This window comes from Cyprinodon tularosa, unplaced genomic scaffold (genome assembly GCF_016077235.1).
Source record: "Cyprinodon tularosa strain WSP-4 unplaced genomic scaffold, ASM1607723v1 ctg485, whole genome shotgun sequence".
NCBI classification, from domain to species: domain Eukaryota; kingdom Metazoa; phylum Chordata; class Actinopteri; order Cyprinodontiformes; family Cyprinodontidae; genus Cyprinodon; species Cyprinodon tularosa.
The window spans coordinates 113,983-133,595 of NW_024039213.1; the positions used below are offsets into that span (position 1 = coordinate 113,983).

The 19,613-nt window shown below is 38.4% G+C and overlaps 2 protein-coding genes across 2 annotated transcripts in view; both read left to right on the forward strand.

Annotated features, from left to right (window-relative positions):
* greb1 (growth regulating estrogen receptor binding 1) overlaps positions 1-19,613 on the forward strand; it is a 41,829-nt gene that overhangs the window by 12,399 nt on the left and 9,817 nt on the right. The window contains exons 12-36 of the mRNA XM_038302242.1: positions 277-413; positions 532-808; positions 892-1,020; positions 1,103-1,273; positions 1,727-1,924; positions 2,907-3,090; positions 3,184-3,367; positions 3,440-3,576; positions 3,680-4,031; positions 4,134-4,249; positions 4,362-4,567; positions 4,659-5,205; positions 7,505-7,661; positions 7,905-8,007; positions 8,191-8,346; positions 8,465-8,601; positions 8,707-8,868; positions 10,673-10,877; positions 11,013-11,175; positions 11,288-11,406; positions 11,592-11,824; positions 13,878-14,078; positions 14,650-14,788; positions 15,282-15,572; positions 16,629-16,743. Of these exons, the coding sequence (XP_038158170.1) occupies positions 277-413; positions 532-808; positions 892-1,020; positions 1,103-1,273; positions 1,727-1,924; positions 2,907-3,090; positions 3,184-3,367; positions 3,440-3,576; positions 3,680-4,031; positions 4,134-4,249; positions 4,362-4,567; positions 4,659-5,205; positions 7,505-7,661; positions 7,905-8,007; positions 8,191-8,346; positions 8,465-8,601; positions 8,707-8,868; positions 10,673-10,877; positions 11,013-11,175; positions 11,288-11,406; positions 11,592-11,824; positions 13,878-14,078; positions 14,650-14,788; positions 15,282-15,445 (4,577 nt within the window). The 3' untranslated portion in view covers positions 15,446-15,572; positions 16,629-16,743. The remainder of the gene's footprint in view (positions 1-276; positions 414-531; positions 809-891; positions 1,021-1,102; positions 1,274-1,726; positions 1,925-2,906; positions 3,091-3,183; positions 3,368-3,439; positions 3,577-3,679; positions 4,032-4,133; positions 4,250-4,361; positions 4,568-4,658; positions 5,206-7,504; positions 7,662-7,904; positions 8,008-8,190; positions 8,347-8,464; positions 8,602-8,706; positions 8,869-10,672; positions 10,878-11,012; positions 11,176-11,287; positions 11,407-11,591; positions 11,825-13,877; positions 14,079-14,649; positions 14,789-15,281; positions 15,573-16,628; positions 16,744-19,613) is intronic.
* Positions 16,672-19,613, forward strand: part of lpin1 (lipin 1) — a 31,094-nt gene continuing 28,152 nt past the window's right edge. The window contains exon 1 of the mRNA XM_038302246.1: positions 16,672-16,743. Coding sequence (XP_038158174.1) covers positions 16,672-16,743 — 72 coding nt within the window. The remainder of the gene's footprint in view (positions 16,744-19,613) is intronic.

Genomic DNA, 19,613 nt, shown 5'->3' on the forward strand with positions numbered 1-19,613 from the left:
TCTTAGATTGGTCCGAAAAAATAAATAACAACAATAAGACGGGAATAGCACAGCCAAAGCATCATATCAAGTCCTCGTGTTGAAAAACACTGGATTCTGCACCTTTTATACATGCCCTATACAAAACAGGTCCATACAATAAACAGCACCCATATTTCAAAGAGACTACAGTTAATTTCCTCAGGTATAAACCCATGTAACACATTTTATGTGTAAACATGTAAGCTAAGATAGTAAAGAGTGGGTAAAGAGAGCAGATTTGACTTTCTCTCCTAGGCCCCGAGCAGGTGCCACTCATTGAGGACTTGGAGCAGATATTCATGAGATCATGGCGGGAATCTCACCTCACTGAGATCCGACAGTTTCAGCAATCTCAATCACAAGGGACTCAAGGGAGGAACTATGGCATAGAGGTCAGACATTCCAAGAAACACATCAGCATTGTGACATTTTTTTAAGATGCATTTATATTTAAATAACATTGATTAAAAGAATATACATGAACAAATGATAAACTTTGATTTTTCTCAGGTACCTCCTACCTTGCATGGGTTCCCCCAGCTTCTCTCTTTACCTCCCCAGAGTCAGCAGCCCCTCACCCCTAGTCAGCTTCCCTGGCTCGCCCAGCTCGCTGCCTCGTCCTGTGGGGAGAGTGTGGTGGTGATGGAAGAAGATGTGAAAACCTTGGCTCAGGGACTTCAGCAAATGTTCAGCAGACTGATGGATGGATGGCTTAAAAACACAAACTATGTGGTCATCATTGTCACTTCACCAGGACAAGAAACTCAGTCCTGTGTGGTTGTAACAGGTGAGATTTTTAGTAAGTTTGTGCTGGTGACTCAATTAATCTGAAGTCAAAGAGCTGATATTGAAACAGTTTATTTGTTTTAGGTAAGCATCAGTGCCGTGCCTTAGCAGAGAGCATGTTTTCTCCCAATGAGGGACTTAGAGAAATCAGCCACCAGCTCCACACTGATGCTGCTCAGGAACTTATCCACTATTGCAATTCCCTTGGACAAGGTAAGTCTATCTCTCTTTGGCTTGTTTACTTGGATTTTCCTCAGAATTTGCTAAGCTGTTTGTGTGGCTTTCTGGTTCTCAGATGGTAATATGGATTCCCTCCTGGACTGTGCCAGTGTGGAGCACAGTGAGGTATCACCCCGATCCAATAGCCAGATAGTAGCTGAAGGGAAGACTCCAAAGATCCCACATAGCCCCAAAGACACACCGAGCGCTAAAGAGACCATATCAAACCCCAAAGAAACTTGTTTAGGTAAGTAGATGGAACTTGACCCTTTGCCATAACACCTTTATTTTTATTTAGCAACCCTGATAAAAAAAAACAAAAACAAAAAAACAGGCTATTACGAGTTTTAGTAGTGTGTCCTAGAAGGATATTTGTGGTATATAAACATTTACAATCATGTATCAGTGTTTCCTTTTCTAAACATCATTATATCGTTATTATTAGAAAACTATTTTGCTAGTTACTCTTTTAAAGTAACAGTCTTATTAGAGGCTTATAGTGCTGTGATATACTAATTTTCTGTATACAGTTATGTTAGAAAACTGACAGATAAAAAAAAAGATCTTAGATTGAATATGAAGATGATTATATCTAATAATTTAGTTATATTAACTATTTTGAATTTAAAATTCCTCCTTTCATGATGTCTGCTTGAGCAGCACCCTCCTTTATCTGCCTTTATCTTATTTGTTTTTGCAGAATATAGAGTAAATTGGTGTGAGGTTCGTCCGATCCAGCTGGCAGTAGCTAGAAAGCTGCTGTCCCATGTTTGTGCCATTGCAGACTCCAGCACACAGAACCTGGACCTCGGTTCCTTTAACAGGGTCAGTTTTCTCATCCTTGTTCCACCTTCTGAAGTCTCCTTTCAGCAGACGGTTCTTCACCTCTGGAGCTCTGGTTAGTAAAATCTTTGTCTTTAATTTGATGTGCTAGACTACTTTTTACTGTAATATTTGAAAAAATTATAAAGTGTTTAAAACATTGTATTTTTTGTTTCATTTTTGCAACATAGCCAAAAGCTGTTCAGTTAAAGCTGAAGTCTGTAAGTTTTTAAAAATCACCTTTTTGTCATATTGGCTAAAACTGTCCCTATGCCCAGACAGCAGTACATGTGATATGTAACCTGTGAAAAAAACTGCTTCAATTGGTACCGCCTACTGCCTGTATTTCAATCTGGAAAGAATAATTCGGGACGAGTCAAAACAACCAATCACAGCCAGAGGAGCGTCTGATGGAGTGTCAATCACAGCTCACACACGCTGAATCCCGCCCCCCCCCCCCTTCTGGTCGCATGCGGTAGCCGCACAGATGCTGTGAGAGGGGTGGAGCTTGGAGGTGGGGCATGAGTGAAGCAGAGAGGGTGGGGGAGTGGAGTGAAACCTGTTTTTCTTCAAATTTTCAGTCGAAGTCTGCTCTCTCCTCAATGTTACAGACTGCAGCTTTAAGAGTATCCAAAGTGCCACAAAATTTGGATTTCCTTTTTATATATTTTTTTGTCTGTTTGAAAAAACTAAGACATTAAATTGTATTTAACAAAAAAGTATGCTCATTTCTCTAGAAAAGTGTTCTGTAACTCATTTATATTGGAATGGCTTGTAGGTTTGTCCATTAAACATTGGGGATAAACTTTTTTTTGTAGATTTCACTTTATTTGGCCAAATTTAATAAATGTTATGAAGTTTTTATAACATTGTATGTTTTGTTTATATTTTATGTCCTCATTTACTAGAAGTCACTGGATGTTTGTAGTTCTCATTACTATTTGAAATCTGGGTGCACTTAAAGCTCTTGGCTGGCAAGAACATCTAAAGACAACACTTCAGCATAAATTGCCACCCAAAATGGCTGTTTTAAATTAATACAGCTTTGTATTTCCCAGGTGTTCTTCAGGAGCTCGGTAGTTCAGAGGAGGAAGTTGTGTCTCAGAGAGACGCAGAGCGTTATGTGGTAAAGATGGACCAAAGCGCTCAGTCACGTATCGATAAACTCATCCAGGAAGCACAGAGCAACTCCTACACGCTCTACATCCTGGTTCATGACCACGCCCACTGGGATATTAGCAGGTTTGGATTACAAACATTTAGCTCAGTGAAATTATACTACAATGATAATGGAATCAATTCCATGTATTCCTCTGTATGACTGTTCTTTTCCAGCATGTCCTACAGCTGCACAGACAGCAGTCTGGGTCTTGTGGATCGGCTGTTAAACTCCCGACAAGTAAAAGATGCCACAAACATCTTGATTCTGCACGTCACCTCCTTCCCCTTCACTTTGCAGACACAGTGCACTCGTATTAGCCCCTACAATGAGATACACTGGCCATCTGCATTCAGCAATGTGAGTCTAGACTTTGTTTAGAACAGAGGTTTGCGTAGACAGATGTCTGATTTTCAGTCCTTGTGCACATAGGATGTGGACCTTTATCATGAGAAGACGAGGTACTTTGGTGTGTCAGAACTTTTGGAGTCGACCCGCTCAGGAAGCAGCCTGCCGCTGTTGCGATATGATTCCTCCTTTGAGAGCATGACATCAACCCTGGAAGAAAGGTCCAACACCCAAATACAGGGTTTTTAATCAGCTAAACTCTTAAAAAAAAGAGTTCAAAACCAAATCATAGTCCAACTTTAATGTTTCTTTTTGTTGTTTCAGATTTCCAAAGCTGCACAGTGCTGTTATCAGAACTACAGTCTTAGTCCAACAATATTGCGTGGCTCTAATGGCTGCATCTGGTAAAATCAGCAGCTCTCACAATCTCCCCAAACACACCTCTGTGGAAACCATGGAAATTGTACAATCTCTGCTCACTGCCGCGCAGCAGTGCCCCGCCCATCATGGTCACATGGTTTTGCTGCGGATCCCCTCTCTGGCGCTGGCATCTTGGGCCCATCGACGGCTGTCCAGAGTGAGAAGACAGTTGGGTCTTGAGGAATGCTTTGAAATTATTCTGGGGAATCCCAGCCAAGCTCTGACAATCGGTCAGACTTTCACTGATCAGATCAGGGTTCGTAAATTTTTTATATCATTAAGTTTAGCATACATAATATAATTGGAAATAAAAGCGTCATCATACAGTGTGTGCTTTTTTTGTGTTTTTGCTGTATAGAGTTTCTTAAAGATCCAAGATGCTGAATGGGTTCCTCATACTTACTTAGAACTGGAAGCTCTACCCTGCATCCTGATCTTGTCAGGCGCTGAGCCTCTTGGAGAGTCCTTACCCAGGTACACACTGAGCTTCGATCCATCACTTTAGTTAGTAAATACTTTAACAGACTTACTACGTTATAACAAATATTTAATTTCGTTAAAGTCGTGGTATTTCTCCTTCTGACAGATCATTGAAGTATTGTGACCTCCGCGTGATTAGCTCCTCATACCTTCAACGAACATCTCTGGAGCAGGAATTGGGACTGGCTGCTTATCTGGTTAAGGCAGAGTCACGACTGCCACACAACCATGGACCAGGAAGCGATGTGATCGAAAGTGATGCTGAGAAACTCAGCAGCACCGACAATGAAGAGGAGGAGGGACAGGAGAATGGTAAGAAGAGAAATAAATCTGGGAATGTTTGCTGATGACCTCATGTTTTTGTTTATTTAAAACCCTCTATGTATTTGTTGGTCATTTCCAGGAGATTCTCCTTCACAGTCCTCTCAGCCCCTTCAGCAATGCCCTGATAGTAGAACTGTAGATGCCCTCCCATCTCGAAATGCAACCTCTCCTAATGCAATTAAAGACATCTCTGATAATGTACAGTCTCCCTCTAAAGTCCAAACTCAACTTCAGTCGCAGACCTCTTCTCAGGCATATTTCCAAACTACTTATAGCTTCCAAAACCAACCCCAAATTCCAAGTAATCTCCCGGTCCAGCTGGCACAGCCCCAAGGTCAAAGTCAGTCATCGTTTCTAACAAATGCTCAATCCTACAATCTGACAGCCTCCCAGCAACAGCCTGTTTCTCAGCCTCAAATTCCCCCCAAACCTTTTTCTGAATCTTCTTCGCCACGGGCCTCCTCTCCTCATCTGAGCTGCTCCTGGGCTAGGGGATTGAGTCGTCCTCCATCGGTGCTACTTCCTCGTGCTCTCTATGACATTATCACAGCCAGTGACAGCAGCGGCCTTCCACGGTGCACTTCATTCTTGCCACACATATCTGTTGCATGGGCAAGCAGCTTCAGGTAAGAGAAACCCTTCTTTATATTACAAAACCTGTATTGTTAACTGTACCACTGTCCTTAAAGTTATGTATTTACCGTAGTATGAATTTTAAGAATGCACCACTCCTCAAACTAGAAACTTAGATTTATTCATAAAAAACACTGAAATAAAATACGATATTTTACAGTTTTTCAACAAAAATTACAAAACTACAATATAAAATAACATTTTATGATCTGCTTTTGTATTAATCATTTTTGAGTCAAACTTTATAGAACCAACCCAGATCATTTTCTTCAAATTTTTTTCTTCTACTTTAATAAAGAAACTTAAGGAGAGCTCATGTAGTCTTGCTATGTTTGCTGTATTCTCTATTATGACTTGAGGAGAGCTGGAATCAGGCAGCCAGGCTCAATACATGTATGTGTCTGAGGCATTATTTTGACAAATTAATGAACATTAGTATATAATCCTGCTGTGTAGCACCCTCCTTATATTGACTATATATATATATATATATATATATATATATATATATATATATATATATATATATATATATATATATATATATATATATATATATATATATATATATATATATATATATATATATACACTATATTGCCAAAAGTATTTGCTCACCTGCCTTGACTCACATATGAGCTTAAGTGACATCCCGTTCCTAATCCATAGGGTTCAATATGACGTCGGTCCACCCTTTGCAGCTAGAACAGCTTCAACTCTTCTGGGAAGGCTGTCCACAAGGTTTAGGAGTGTGTTTATGGGAATTTTTGACCATTCTTCCAGAAGCGCATTTGTGAGGTCGCACACTGATGTTGGACGAGAAGGCCTGGCTCTCAGTCTCCGCTCTAATTCATCCCAAAGGTGTTCTATCGGGTTGAGGTCAGGACTCTGTGCAGGCCAGTCAAGTTCATCCACACCAGACTCTGTCATCCATGTCTTTATGGACCTTGCTTTGTGCACTGGTGCACAGTCATGTTGGAAGAGGAAGGGGCCAGCTCCAAACTGTTCCCACAAAGTTGGGAGCATGGAATTGTCCAAAATGTCTTGGTATGCTGAAGCATTCAGAGTTCCTTTCACTGGAACTAAGGGGCCAAGCCCAGCTCCTGAAAAACAACCTCACACCATAATCCCCCCTCCACCAAACTTTACACTTGGCACAATGCAGTCAGACAAGTACCGTTCTCCTGGCAACCGCCAAACCCAGACCCGTCCATCAGATTGCCAGATGGAGAAGCGCGATTCGTCACTCCAGAGAACGCGTCTCCACTGCTCTAGAGTCCAGTGGCGGCGTGCTTTACACCACCGCATCCGACGCTTTGCATTGCACTTGGTGATGTATGGCTTGGATGCAGCCGCTCGACCATGGAAACCCATTCCATGAAGCTCTCTGCGCACTGTTCTTGAGCTAATCTGAAGGCCACATGAAGTTTGGAGGTCTGTAGTGATTGACTCTGCAGAAAGTTGGCGACCTCTTCGCACTATGCGCGTCAGCATCCGCTGACCCCGCTCCGTCAGTTTACGTGGCCTACCACTTCGTGGCTGAGTTGCTGTCGTTCCCAAACACTTCCATTTTCTTATAATACAGCTGACAGTTGACTGTGGAATACTTAGGAGCGAGGAAATTTCACGACTGGATTTGTTGCACAGGTGGCATCCTATCACAGTTCCACGCTGGAATTCACTGAGCTCCTGAGAGCGACCCATTCTTTCACAAATGTTTGTAAAAACAGTCTGCATGCCTAGGTGCTTGAATTTATACACCTGTGGCCATGGAAGTGATTGGAACACCTGATTCCAATAATTTGGATGGGTGAGCAAATACTTTTGGCAATATAGTGTATGTCTCTCAGCAAAAAGTAAAGGATGGATGTCCTACTAAATTTACTGAAGTGTATGGTTCATCTATAAAAAGTCCAAAGGGTATACATTTTTGTAAGGCACTGAATTTTTCTTTCCCATCCTAAAAACTGTTGGTTTATCAACAACTGAAATTGTAAAATGAACCACATTTATTTCAAATAACCACCTGCACTTAATGTAAGCCTCTAATAACTTAAAAGAAAAATGGTCCTTTGGGGGATCTTTAGAGAGTTTTGAATTAAAATATGATGCTGAAATAATGCCTTAGGGCCATTATCAAGGATTATCAATGGCTGTTATTTATTCATTATTTTTTTAATGAGTTGATTACAAGAGATAAACAAATACAAGCAGTGTGAAACAACAAGGTAGATGGGGAAAAATATGACACTCTACTACAATGTTAAGGTAAGATTTGTTAATTTTGTCCAGACCGCAGCTTAGTAAAATGATGACCTGCACAGAACAGTCACTCTATTATCGTCAGTGGACGGTACCTCGGTCCTACCACATGGACAGCACCAACCGCACTGAAGGACGAACAGACAATTTCCATCCTCGCAGGCTGCTGCTTAGTGGCCCCCCACAGGTAATATCAGTTATACTTTCTTTCTTTCATTTTGCCTGTGTCCCCTCCATTAATTTATTCAGAATAACAGGATTGACACAGGGCAGGGGTCTCCAACTCAAGTCCTTGAGATCTCCCAACCTGCAGTTTATAGATTCATCCCTACTTCATCAAGCAAACCTGAATAAGATTGAGGACTGGAGTTGAAAATCCCTGACACAGAGTATTTACATTAAAGTATTATTGTAATGTTTTCATGGTCAGGTGGGTAAGACAGGGGCATACCTGCACTTCCTGGGCCTACTGTCTCGCATGCTGATCAGGCTAATGGAGGTGGATATCTACGATGAGGAGGACATCCACTGCAGTCAGTAATGGTTTATCCCTCAAGTCATTATTGAAAACAATTTTGTGATTTAATTTATTAATTGTTATCTTCACATTTTATTTCAACAATCATATAACGCCACCTTCATTTTTCTATAATTATACTGATAATGTTGAGTGATTCTAGTACTGTAAACTAACAAAACATGTTCTGGGTTTTTAGCAGCCCAGGTTGAAGAGGTGCAGTACCACCCTCCCAATGCTCCATGGCCCAAAACGGAGGTTATTAAAATAATACCATTTGACTACACCATCCATGATTCAAAATATGATGACATCAGCATTGTATACTGTCCTGGATTTAAACCACGAGCCGATGGTATGAAAATTCTAAAACCGTGACCCATGAAATCAACCAATAATAGGGATCCGGGTATTCAACCTGGGAGTTGATTTTGCATTATTATTACATCATCTTTCCTTGTTGTCTTTTTAAGAAAACCCTATGCGGCAAGAGGATGTGTATCTGCGACGACGGACATCTAGGATAAAGCTATCTAAGTATGCAGCGTACAATACCTATCATCATTGTGAGCAGTGCCATCAGTACCTTGGCTTTAATCCCAGATATCAGGTGGGCAAATTAACCAAACAGATATATTTGTTAAAGTCAATTTTGAGAAATTATATAAAGCTGCCTCTTAAATATAAATGGGATTTATCTCTATTCATAACATAGATTTATGAGTCTACACTGCATGCCTTCACATTCACCCATCTTCTACTCGGAGAAGACATCCAGCTCTATTTCATCATCCCAAAGTCTAAAGAGCATCACTTCATCTTCAGCCAGACAGGTGGTCAACTTGAGAGCATGCGTCTGCCTCTCACTTCTGACCGGGTATGTTCACTGTCACTGAACTTTATACCAAAGTATCATATTCTCAGAAGGAGTATCCAGCTGTAAAAAGAAACAAAAAAAAAAAAATAATAATATATATATATATATATATATATATATTTATATATATATATATTTATTTATTTTTATTATTTATTTATTTTTATTATTTATTTATTTTATAAATTTTTTGATGGTTTTTATTTTTAAATAAGCTGCTTTGTCTAAGGCAGTACTCAGAGCAACCCCATCAACAAAATCATCAACCTGTGAAAGGGAATAAACTAAGCTTTACGATATTTATTTGTTTGTTTTTAAATTCTAAAAATCTATCACAATCTATTCATCCATATAAATTGTTTTAGATTTTTTTGGTTATGATGCAGTTACATGGTTCTGCCACCATATGGTGCAAATGTTAAGTCTTTTTTTACAACCCAATTAATTTCTACCTAATACATATAGAAAAGAGATACTCTTGCCGAGTCAGTGTAAAAAACTCTGTGCTGAATGTATAAAAGCTATGGGCTCCCAGACCAAAGAAACTCTGCTATCAGCCTACCCTAAGCATAAAACATTGTGACACTGGGATTCTAACAGAAAAAAATGAAAAAGGATCTTTGGATATAAACTCTCAAGTACTCTAAATTAATGGCATCCCACAGTCGTCCACCGTTGTCACATGTTTAGATAGAGTTATGTCTGGATTTTGAAGGTAGGTGATAACATCTCCTACATGGATTCTTTATTTAGATTTTCTATATGTATGTGCCATTTAGTTGTTTTAGGTCAGTTTAAATTTGTAGACAAACTGTGGACTGATATATGAGTACTTTCATCTAGACTTAGACTCAACTTTATTTATCCCTTGGGATTACTCCTTCTGGAAAATTCTGGTTCCAGTAGCTTATATAGAGTACCAAGAGTTAAAGCAAGATGCCTAGAAAGATAAAAGATACAACAGGAAATATAAAAGGCTTGTATAAAAGAGCATAAAAAAAGTTATGATATCCTGGAATATGTTTCATTTAGATATAAAGATATCTGCAAAGTAGAGAGCTAAGGAAAGACTACACAGTAGTTGGCTTATTATTGCACTTGCACTTCAGTAATGTCCTAACATTATAAATAAGTAAAAAACAATGTTAGCATTCCTTTAAGTTTGAACTTTTGTGCTCATCAGAACGAGTTCAATCCTGGAGTGAAGGTGTGTTGAAGAATAATGGGGAAAATCTTTGGCCTGAAAGTTCCTCTACACCTCAAATATGCATGACGGTTTTAATAAAATATTTAGATATTTTGTCTCATATTGTTGTAACTAGGGTATGGTTGAGGTCTGTATTCAGTCTTTAAACTTTAAAATTATTTTCCATAAATATTAGCAAAAGTACCAGCAACATGGTCAGTTTTCCCTTTTATATTTATAAACCAACTCCCCACTTATGTCAGCAATTTTTAGTTTAGTAATTTAGAAATAAAAGTAGCCATCCCCATTTGCTACTATTTTTTATAAGTAGTTTTATATGTCTCTTATGAAAAGGCCAATTGTACGGTGGCCCTGAAGTGCAAACTGCAACTACAAATCTTAAAGCACAATTACATAGAGCAAAGCGCAACTACATTAAGAAAAACAAAACTACATAAAGCAAAGCGCAACTTTGTAGTTGCACTTTGCTTTATGTAGTTTTGTTTTTCTTAATGTAGTTGCGCTTTGCACTTCAGGGACACCGTACAATTGCTTTGTGAGCCGTCTCCTGTTCCTGAACCAATTTGGTTTTTTTTGGTTTTTTTTCTACTTTTGCAGAACCCAGACTGCATTAAGAGTCCAATCTTTACCCCGACCACTGGCCGCCACGAGCATGGTTTGTTCAACCTATTCCATGCAATGGATGGAGCATCACATCTACACATCCTTGTGGTGAAAGAGTATGAGATGGCCGTCTACAAGAAGTATTGGCCCAACCACATCATGCTAGTGCTACCTACTGTCTTCAACGGAGCTGGTATAGGTATGTCACCACTATAAGAAGCATTTAGCTGAATAACTCAAAATTAATCTCTGTGTCAGTTTTACCTTTTTCTTTGGTTTATTTTTTATTTCTGTAATTCATCACATTCATGATCATCTCCTGTTGTGCATCCAGGTGCAGCTCACTTCCTGATAAAAGAGCTTTCTTACCACAACTTAGAGTTGGAGCGCAGTCGGCGTCTTGAAGGTGGAGGCCCAGCTGGTGATGTTTGGCCCTTCATCATCCTCGCTGATGACTCCTGTGTAATGTGGAACGCTGTAGACAATGAGAAACTAAGGTGCAAAGAATGACATATGTACTCATTTAGAAATGAAGACCTTCTGTAATAATTTTGGTTTATGGCATGCTTTGTTTACATTTTACTGTTTTTTTGTTGTTGTTTTTTTTAGTTCTCCAGCTGAACGTGCTGTGTCACTAAAACAAGTCTTACAGCACATGGAGGGCTGTCCAGACCTTGCTCAGTATGGTCTGTGTGGTATAAGGAAGTGGAACAGCCGAGGATTGGCAGGTCAGAAAATACAATATCAAAGAGAAAAGGATCATTCAGATTTCTTTTTTTATTAACTTAAAACATATTTATATATTTTAATCATTTGTCAGATCATATATCATCATCGTTTTTGTTATATAAAAAGCTAAATTGTTATTTATGCTATTGTCACTGCAATGTTTTTTTTCCTACTGTTAAATCAGGTGTCAAACAGTGGGAGCCGTTCTCCAGAGGTCATGTTCATGACTTCCTCCTTCTCAATGTTGACCGAAGTCAGAATGTCCAGTACGACCAAAACCGCTTCACGTGTCATGATGTGGACTTCACCCTGAGGCTGCACAGCGCAGGACTGCTTGTCTGCAAGTTTAATAACTTCAGTGTCATGAAGAAGCAGATTGCCATTGGCGGATACAGGACATTCATTATCAAGACCAAGGTAGAGACTAATAAAGGATCCGAATTGAGGCAGTAGTTAAACACAAAACACTATCTAGAAACACCTAATGATGGTATTAAACTGCTCAAAAAATAAAGGGGACACTGAAATACATCCTAGATCTGAATAAAGGAAATATTATCCTTAAATACTTAGTTCTGTACAAAGTTTAATGTGCTGATAACTAATCCACACAAAATTCATCAATGGAAATCAAATGTATTAAGCAATGGTGCCTATATGACCTCCCAACAACGCCTGGGCATGCTCCTGATGAGGTGGCAGATGGTCTCCTGAAGATCTCCTCCCAGACCTGGGGTAAAGCATCCACCAACTCCTGGACAGTCTGTGGTCCAATGTGAACTTGGTGGATGGATTGAGACACCATGTTCCAGATGTGCTGCATCAGATTTAGGTCTGTGGAACAGATTGGTCAGTCCATAGCTTCAATGCCTTCATCTTGAATGAACTGCTGACAAATTCCAGCCAGATGAAGTCTAGCATTGTCCTGCATTAGAGCCAGGGCCAACCTAAAAATCATATCGTCTCACAAGGGGTCTGAGGATCGCATCTCAGTACCTAATGGCAGTCATACTAAATGTCACCCCGCACCATTACTGACCCCCTTCCAAACGGGTTATGCTGAAGGATGTTGCAGGCACCAGATCTCTCAGCAGAGGTAGCTTTCCTGCCAGACACAACAAACCTTATAACTACAGCTTGCATTGATGTGCCATCCTGGATGAGCTGCACTACCTGAGCCACTTGTGTGGGTTGTAGAGTCCATCTCATGCAACCACGAGTGCGAAAGCACAACCAACATTCAAAAGTGACTAAAACCTTAGTCAGAAAGCATAGGTACTCCGAACCTGCAGAACCACTCCTTTATTGTGTATCTTGCTGCTTACCAATAATTGCCACCTGTTGTCTCTTCTATTTGCACAACAGCATATGAAATTGATTGTCAGTCAGTGTTACTTCCTAAGTGGACAATTTGATTTCACTGAAGTTTACTTAGATTCAAGTTATATTATGTTTTTACATGATCCCTTTATTTTTTGAGCAGTGTACAATATGTGTAACTTTACTCTGAAATATTCTGCCATTAACAAGCATTTACCCCATTAGCGACTTCTTCTTTTCTTTTGCTTTTTCCTCAGATGTGCATCTTATAAGTCTTAAAACATTTTTATCTGCTCTTCATTACTCTAATAAATCATGCACCTTGGCTTAAGTGGGCCAAGGTGGATGAGTTAATTTCCTGCTTAATGGATGAGAAGTCAGTATACTTTTGGAGTAATTGTGGTAGGCCAACCTCTCCTGGAAAGGTTCAGTGCTAATGCATGTTTTCATTTACACTCTAATAATTTATAATATAATAATTTTAATATATAGTAATTTGGTGTAGTACAGGTACTTAAAAATGGCTTTCAATGATTTCCAGACTGATATACCCACCTTTACTTGATATTTTTTTAGATTGCAACATGCTTTCGAAGTCTTTTAGTTTACTGTGAAAAAAAATAATATTCTAAATATTTGGCAAAAATGTCAATTACCAGTGAAATTTAACCAAACATGCTGTTAATCCATGATTAACCAGGGGGACCCCCTTTATGTCAGATTGGGTAATATTTATTTAGCTAGTTATTTTTCCTTCATACATGAAATACTCATGTGAAAACAGTTTTTGTTATTTCCTTAGGTCACCTTGTCATCTATTTAAATGTATTTCAGTTTTTAAAGCTTCTTAACAAGAAGTTTAAAGAAAAAAAATCAGTTAGGGGGAAAAAAAGCTATTTCAAATCACATTACATTTTTTCTACATTTTTATAAAGGTACATTATCTCCTAATAATATTGTGTATTGCACACTTTCCTTTTTTTTTTAAAGCTGCAAACTAATTTGAATATAAAAGGTTTATCTTGCAGGCTGGCCAGAAATTAAGGGAAACTTTGACTGCTCTATTAACCCACCATAATACATGACCTTTTTAAATTATTTCATACAACTGGGCTTTAAATAACTTTTACAACTGTGTTGTTTTATCCAGATGACAGATGTCTCCACATCAGTCGGTCCCTCACAGTACATCTGTGCCCCAGACAGTAAGCATCTCTTCTTGGCCTCACCACCTCATCTGCTCTTGGAAAAATATCTCCAACACACCAGCCAGAAACTGTTTCCCCTCAGCACCAAGAACTACACCCACCCTGTTCTGTCTGTGGATTGTTACCTCAACCTGGGACCTGAGGTATAGACACTTACAGTACATCCATCTACACACATAATAACACATATACAACCACTGGTTGTCAGATATTTACATACACTCTATCAAAACATACATAACATTTCTTCCCTTACTTCTTATCTAAGATTAAAATCTCCAGAGCTAATCCACCAATTTAAGGATTAGGCAAAAATTGGTTTTCTAGATAAAATGTTTTGGAGTTGACATAATCTTAGGCTTGTTTTTAGCCCCACAGAAGACTTGTGGGAAGAGCTGAAAATGTGCATGCCAGTTGATTTGATTATCCTACAACCCTGAGACAGTTACTTGAGATCCAGTTTGGGGAACCTGGATCAAAAGCAATCTTACTAAATATTATGTATAGAAATGATTAATATATGTGAACTTTTAAATATAAAGCAAATGATCCAATAGAAATAATTTCCGTTACAATAAATGACCTAAAACAGTAAAAAGGTTGTGTCTCTTTTTATAAATTGTATGAAAATACCTGATGTAACCTGTGGATTTTTGATCACTAAATTCAGGTGTTGAAGCCATTAGATTTAAACAAATTGTTTTCGTCCTGCAGGTAACGGTGTGTTTTGTCAGTTCCAGACCTCACTGCGTTAACATCAACACTGCTGGGTTGGTGTTCAGTGGGCTTCTTCTCTGCTTTCCTGACACATTTGTGACCTCTGGGTTCCTCAAGAAGTTCACTTTTCTTAAAGGTACAGCAGCAGAGAGAAACTGGAAAAATCTGCTATTTTTACAGTGAACCATTAGAGAAAATTCATTTTAAAAGGAAAAACAGTAGGCAGATTGTGGTGTACGTGAGGAAATCTCAGGTAATGTCTAAATTCCCTTCTATAATTGTGATGTAGTGTTATTTTCTTTACATAAAAAAATATTGAAAGGAAATTTTTCTTACTTGTAATTTATGTAAAAATAAACACTAAAATTATTATTCTTGTAGAACCATCAATGAAGATGTGATGTGTCTTAATGTATCTGAAATGCAAATAAAATTCCGTTAAAAACTTTTAGAATGAAAGAATTAGAATGAAACTTATAAAACAAGAAAATATCACAATTTTTATGGCTCAAATTTTTATTTCTCTCTTTGAAAACTGATTAATGTCAAGTTTTTTGGGTATGATTCTACCACATCTTTCTGAAGCTCTCCCATCTTCATAGTGTCTGTGCCTGTTTGCCTCTGTGTAGGTGCAACGCTGTGTGTAATAGGAGCAGATCGCAGCTCATTGAGGCAGACTGTGGGAAGGCTGGAGCTGGAGGAGCAGTGGAGGTTTAGACTCAGCGACGAGTTTAAGACTGCCAACGCCAAAGAAGACCGGCCTCTCTTCTTCCTGACTGGAAAACACATCTGATTGAAGCAAATGGTCAATGGGAGCTGAAAAGGGCAAGAGTCCCTAGAAATACAGCAGAGTGTTTGTGTTTTAATAGCCCACAGCAGGACATTGATTGTGAAGCTGCTGCTTGAACTCTTGATGACAGGTAACAGGCTTTGCCATGATATAGTTTATACAATTAAATACCTGCATTAAGTATATTGTTTTAAAACCAAAGGCGTTTCATATGCTACCATATGTTTTGACGATGGCCAGAGATTTGGTGCAGACACAATGAAAACTTTAAGGTGGAAACAGGGAAGACACTCATTTGTGTGCAATGTAAGCCTATTTTTGGCTAACTTTATAGTGCATAGTTTTTAGATGCATGATGCATGTTTAGATGCATGTTTTGCAGATTTTTTTTTTTTTTTTTACAGAAAACATTTAAAAGTATATATTTTTAGTTATAGATCATGTAAAAAAGTACTTATTTTCTGTGTGCAGCTCTGTCCGGGTACAATATATTTTTTCTAACGTTTATATATGTAAGGAACAAATGTATTATTTTATAGCAACCTTTTCAAGTATGTACAGTTTTATATGTCTATTTGTATAAATCAACTCATATCTTGCATTTTTGTGTGTTTGATTCTGCAGTAAAGCATCAATCTTCCAACCTTTTAAACAGTGCAAAATTAATAGCTAATAGTCAGAAACTATACTGTACTACTATATTGTTTACAGGTCATTTTTTATCTCTTCAGTCCTCAGATCAGATGCTGTGTTTTTTTATGTGTGATCCAGCCCTGTTAATTGAAATACATTAACTAGAATATTAATCTATTTTGTAAGGGACAGTAAAAAATATGATGTAGTCATGCAGCAGAAGATGAGAACCTGAAGCAGCAGGGAGTCCAGTAACTGTCAACACTCTCAGATTTCCTCTAAGAACTCCATTCCCAGAAGGCACTTGTTGATAAGTTTAGTGTAAAACACTTGTCGCACAGGCTCAAGCTGCTTTCTTAAAAACAGATCACACAGCTTTTGGGGCTTTACATCTCCTGCAAGAGCAATTGGTCCATCGGATCTCATAATTTTAGAAAGGTTGACCAGGAAACACCTTAAGGGGACCAAATGAAGGCATTTTTTCAGGTGATGTTGGAGTTATAAATTGTGCCTGTTCCTTGATCACTGTCTTTTAATCAATATTCCTATGAAGCTGTCAAGCAGCAGTTTCTTACTGCAAAGCAAGCAATGGAGTCATGACCAGTATGGAGGAGCCGGACTTTAGTGGCACAACTGAGACTGAAAGCCCCTCTGACAGCTGGTCTTGGGTAAGATGCTAAAATAATATTATTGATAATTGTAGAAAGGAAGGTGTACGGTATAAAATAACAGTCCTGAATTTATCCCACCACGGAAAATGTACACTTAAATTAGTTCTTCAAGAAATATACAAACAAAGGTGAGTCATAATGGCGCATGTAAATATTTTTAAACAGCAAAGCCAGACATAAATATAGGTTTTACATATAGCTGTAAGGAATTCGAAGAAATTATGAGTATAGCTCCAAGAATTGAGATTTAAGCTGATTAAGCTCTACAAAGCAATCTGTACAGATGTCACTGTTAAGGGGAGAGATTGACGTCCAGTCCAATTACCCTCAGTTACTTTCCAAGAAAAGGCCCAGTGTGTTTATTGTTCTCTACTGTGGCTCTTGAAAATGCACACAGGACTTTAAATTCAAAGTTTTTGTGATATAAATACTGACCATAAATTATTTCAAAAGTATTTCCACATTCTGATATGTATACTCAACAATTAAGATAAAAAAGAACTGAAATGAAATTGATAAATAAGTTGTGATAACCTGGATGCATAAGTACAGCAAACCTTAAACAAATACTTGGTTTAATGTGTGTGTTTTATTTGTGTGGTAGTCATGTGACTGTCCTTGGTACAAGCATGATATGTCACAAGCTGTTCTCAGTGTACCCTGGCTGTGCAGATTATGTCAGTGAACCTCTCTGCAGTTTGATCCTGATATCCTCTGCCAACACAGATATTATATTTTAGGTATTGCATAATTTGTAGACTATTTACACTCAATGTGTTTCCCCTCCACATCACATCATTTTCATGAAAGTTGTTTTTTGACTTCCTAATAATCAAATTATTTTGATGAAAAACACAAAAAGTCTGATTATTTCAATGTTAATTTAATTTTATCAACATAGCTCCCTCCTGTCAAACAATAATCAAGCACTAGAATGACTGCACCAATTATTAAAACGTAATTTACAAACCACACTGTAAATATGTGCACTGCTCTGTTACTGCTGCTTGAGTAGCAGTGGTTTTGACATGCACATCTGCCACTCAAAGCCACCTAATCCATGGTTTCTCAGCCTTGGGCCTCAGTAGCGATTTTGGTGTGTGTCTCAAGCAGCTTTCTAATTGGCTAGAATAGCAGACCAGACACCCACCATCTCTGGAGTGATGAAATGAATGCATTGTTGACCTCAAAGGGGTAGTGCCTGGGAGAGATCAGGCAAGCTCCTTCTCATCAAAACAAACCCTGTTTTGGCCCCCCAGCTCTCACGTGTCTGAACCGAGGTTGCACGCCTGGGCGAAGTTTCTGGGAATGCTTTAAGGGGCACAAACATAAATACCCTGTAAAAATATACCAAGACATAGGATAAAGTTACTGTACACTGATATTTCCTAAGTTAGGTTTAAATTTCATTCTTGAGCTCTACTATTAAGGATAAATACTAATTGTTGTCAGTCAACTGCTGTGCTTTTTTGGGAAATTATGTGTAATTGCTACATTAGATTGCTAGACTCTTCAATACCTGTCTGTTAATAGTTGGATTATTAGTAAACTATTTTAAGGTGTTGATTTGTCAAATCCATGTCAGAAAACCTTGGAAAAAGTTTCAAAAATTGATTAAGATACTCCTAACATGTAAAAACATGTATGGGGGAGTGTTGGCCTAGTGGTTAGAGCAGTGTGCTTGTACTCTGAGAAGGTTGCAAGTACCTAGTTCGATCCCCACAGCCGGCACCCTGGGTCCTGAGCAAGACCCTCTGCCCCACACAGCTCCCCATGGCGCCACAGAATGGCAGCCCACTCCTCCTCAGTGGAATGGGTTAAATGCAGAGGTACATTTCTCAGGTGTGAGATCAATAAAGTTCAATTATTATTACAAGAAACAGATCTCAATGTTTGTTGACAGGAGTGTAGAAGCACATTAATTGGCATATTTAAAGCCAAATCTTTTGCACAAAAGAATTTTAAAAGTGATTTCTTAATTTCTTTGTGATTCTTTGGGTTTTTCCTATTTTTTTCTTTTTGTATTTATTATTATTACTAACCTTGCTTCTCTTCACCTCTGCTTTTTAAAATGTCATTCACGTCGTACATAAATAAATGCCAACCTCTAGAGAAATGTACTGTATAAAAATGGCACAAAAGTGGCACATACTTAGTGTGAGAATGAGCGGTGGAACTTTAGTGGGATGAGCCCTCCTAACTGTAGTTAACAAATATACATTATATTTTAACGTCTCTGTGGGACCCAGGAAAATGTCCTCACCTTCATATATTTTGAGTACTATAATGGGAAAGATGTTTGTCATTCTTTTTTAGACAGCTATAGTCTCATTTTAAATTGCATCACTGATGTGCGTGTCAGTTGCCTAAATGACACCCATAATGCAAACACTATCTGAATTCAGCACAACAGCTCCTTTCCTACCCTAGATAGTGTTCTTTTTGTTGACCATGCAGAAAGTGGAGGGATAGGAGCTAGGATTAGGAGACAAGAGCAACAATTTCATTAACTTAGTCCAGCCTAACTTAGCTTAGCCTTATTGAAGTATGGAAAGCGAGGAGAGGAATGCTGGTAAATGTTCCAAACACAGATCTTTTTATCACTCCATATGCTCAGTTTGCATAGTTTATCTGCAAAAAAAAAAAAAAAAGATTTTTAGGGTGAGTTACATTTTAAGTGATATTTGTTACAATACATCCATGTAGTTATACTTCTCTATTAGTTTGTACATGTGGTTATTTGTTAGGGCATTTTGATTTTGTTGTATGTTTGGATATGTTTTACATTTTCGGAGAGACTGAGTGGCTGCAGCAGTGGAAGGGCTAGGGAATTTATATTGTTTTTCTGGAAAGATTTCCATGTCAAT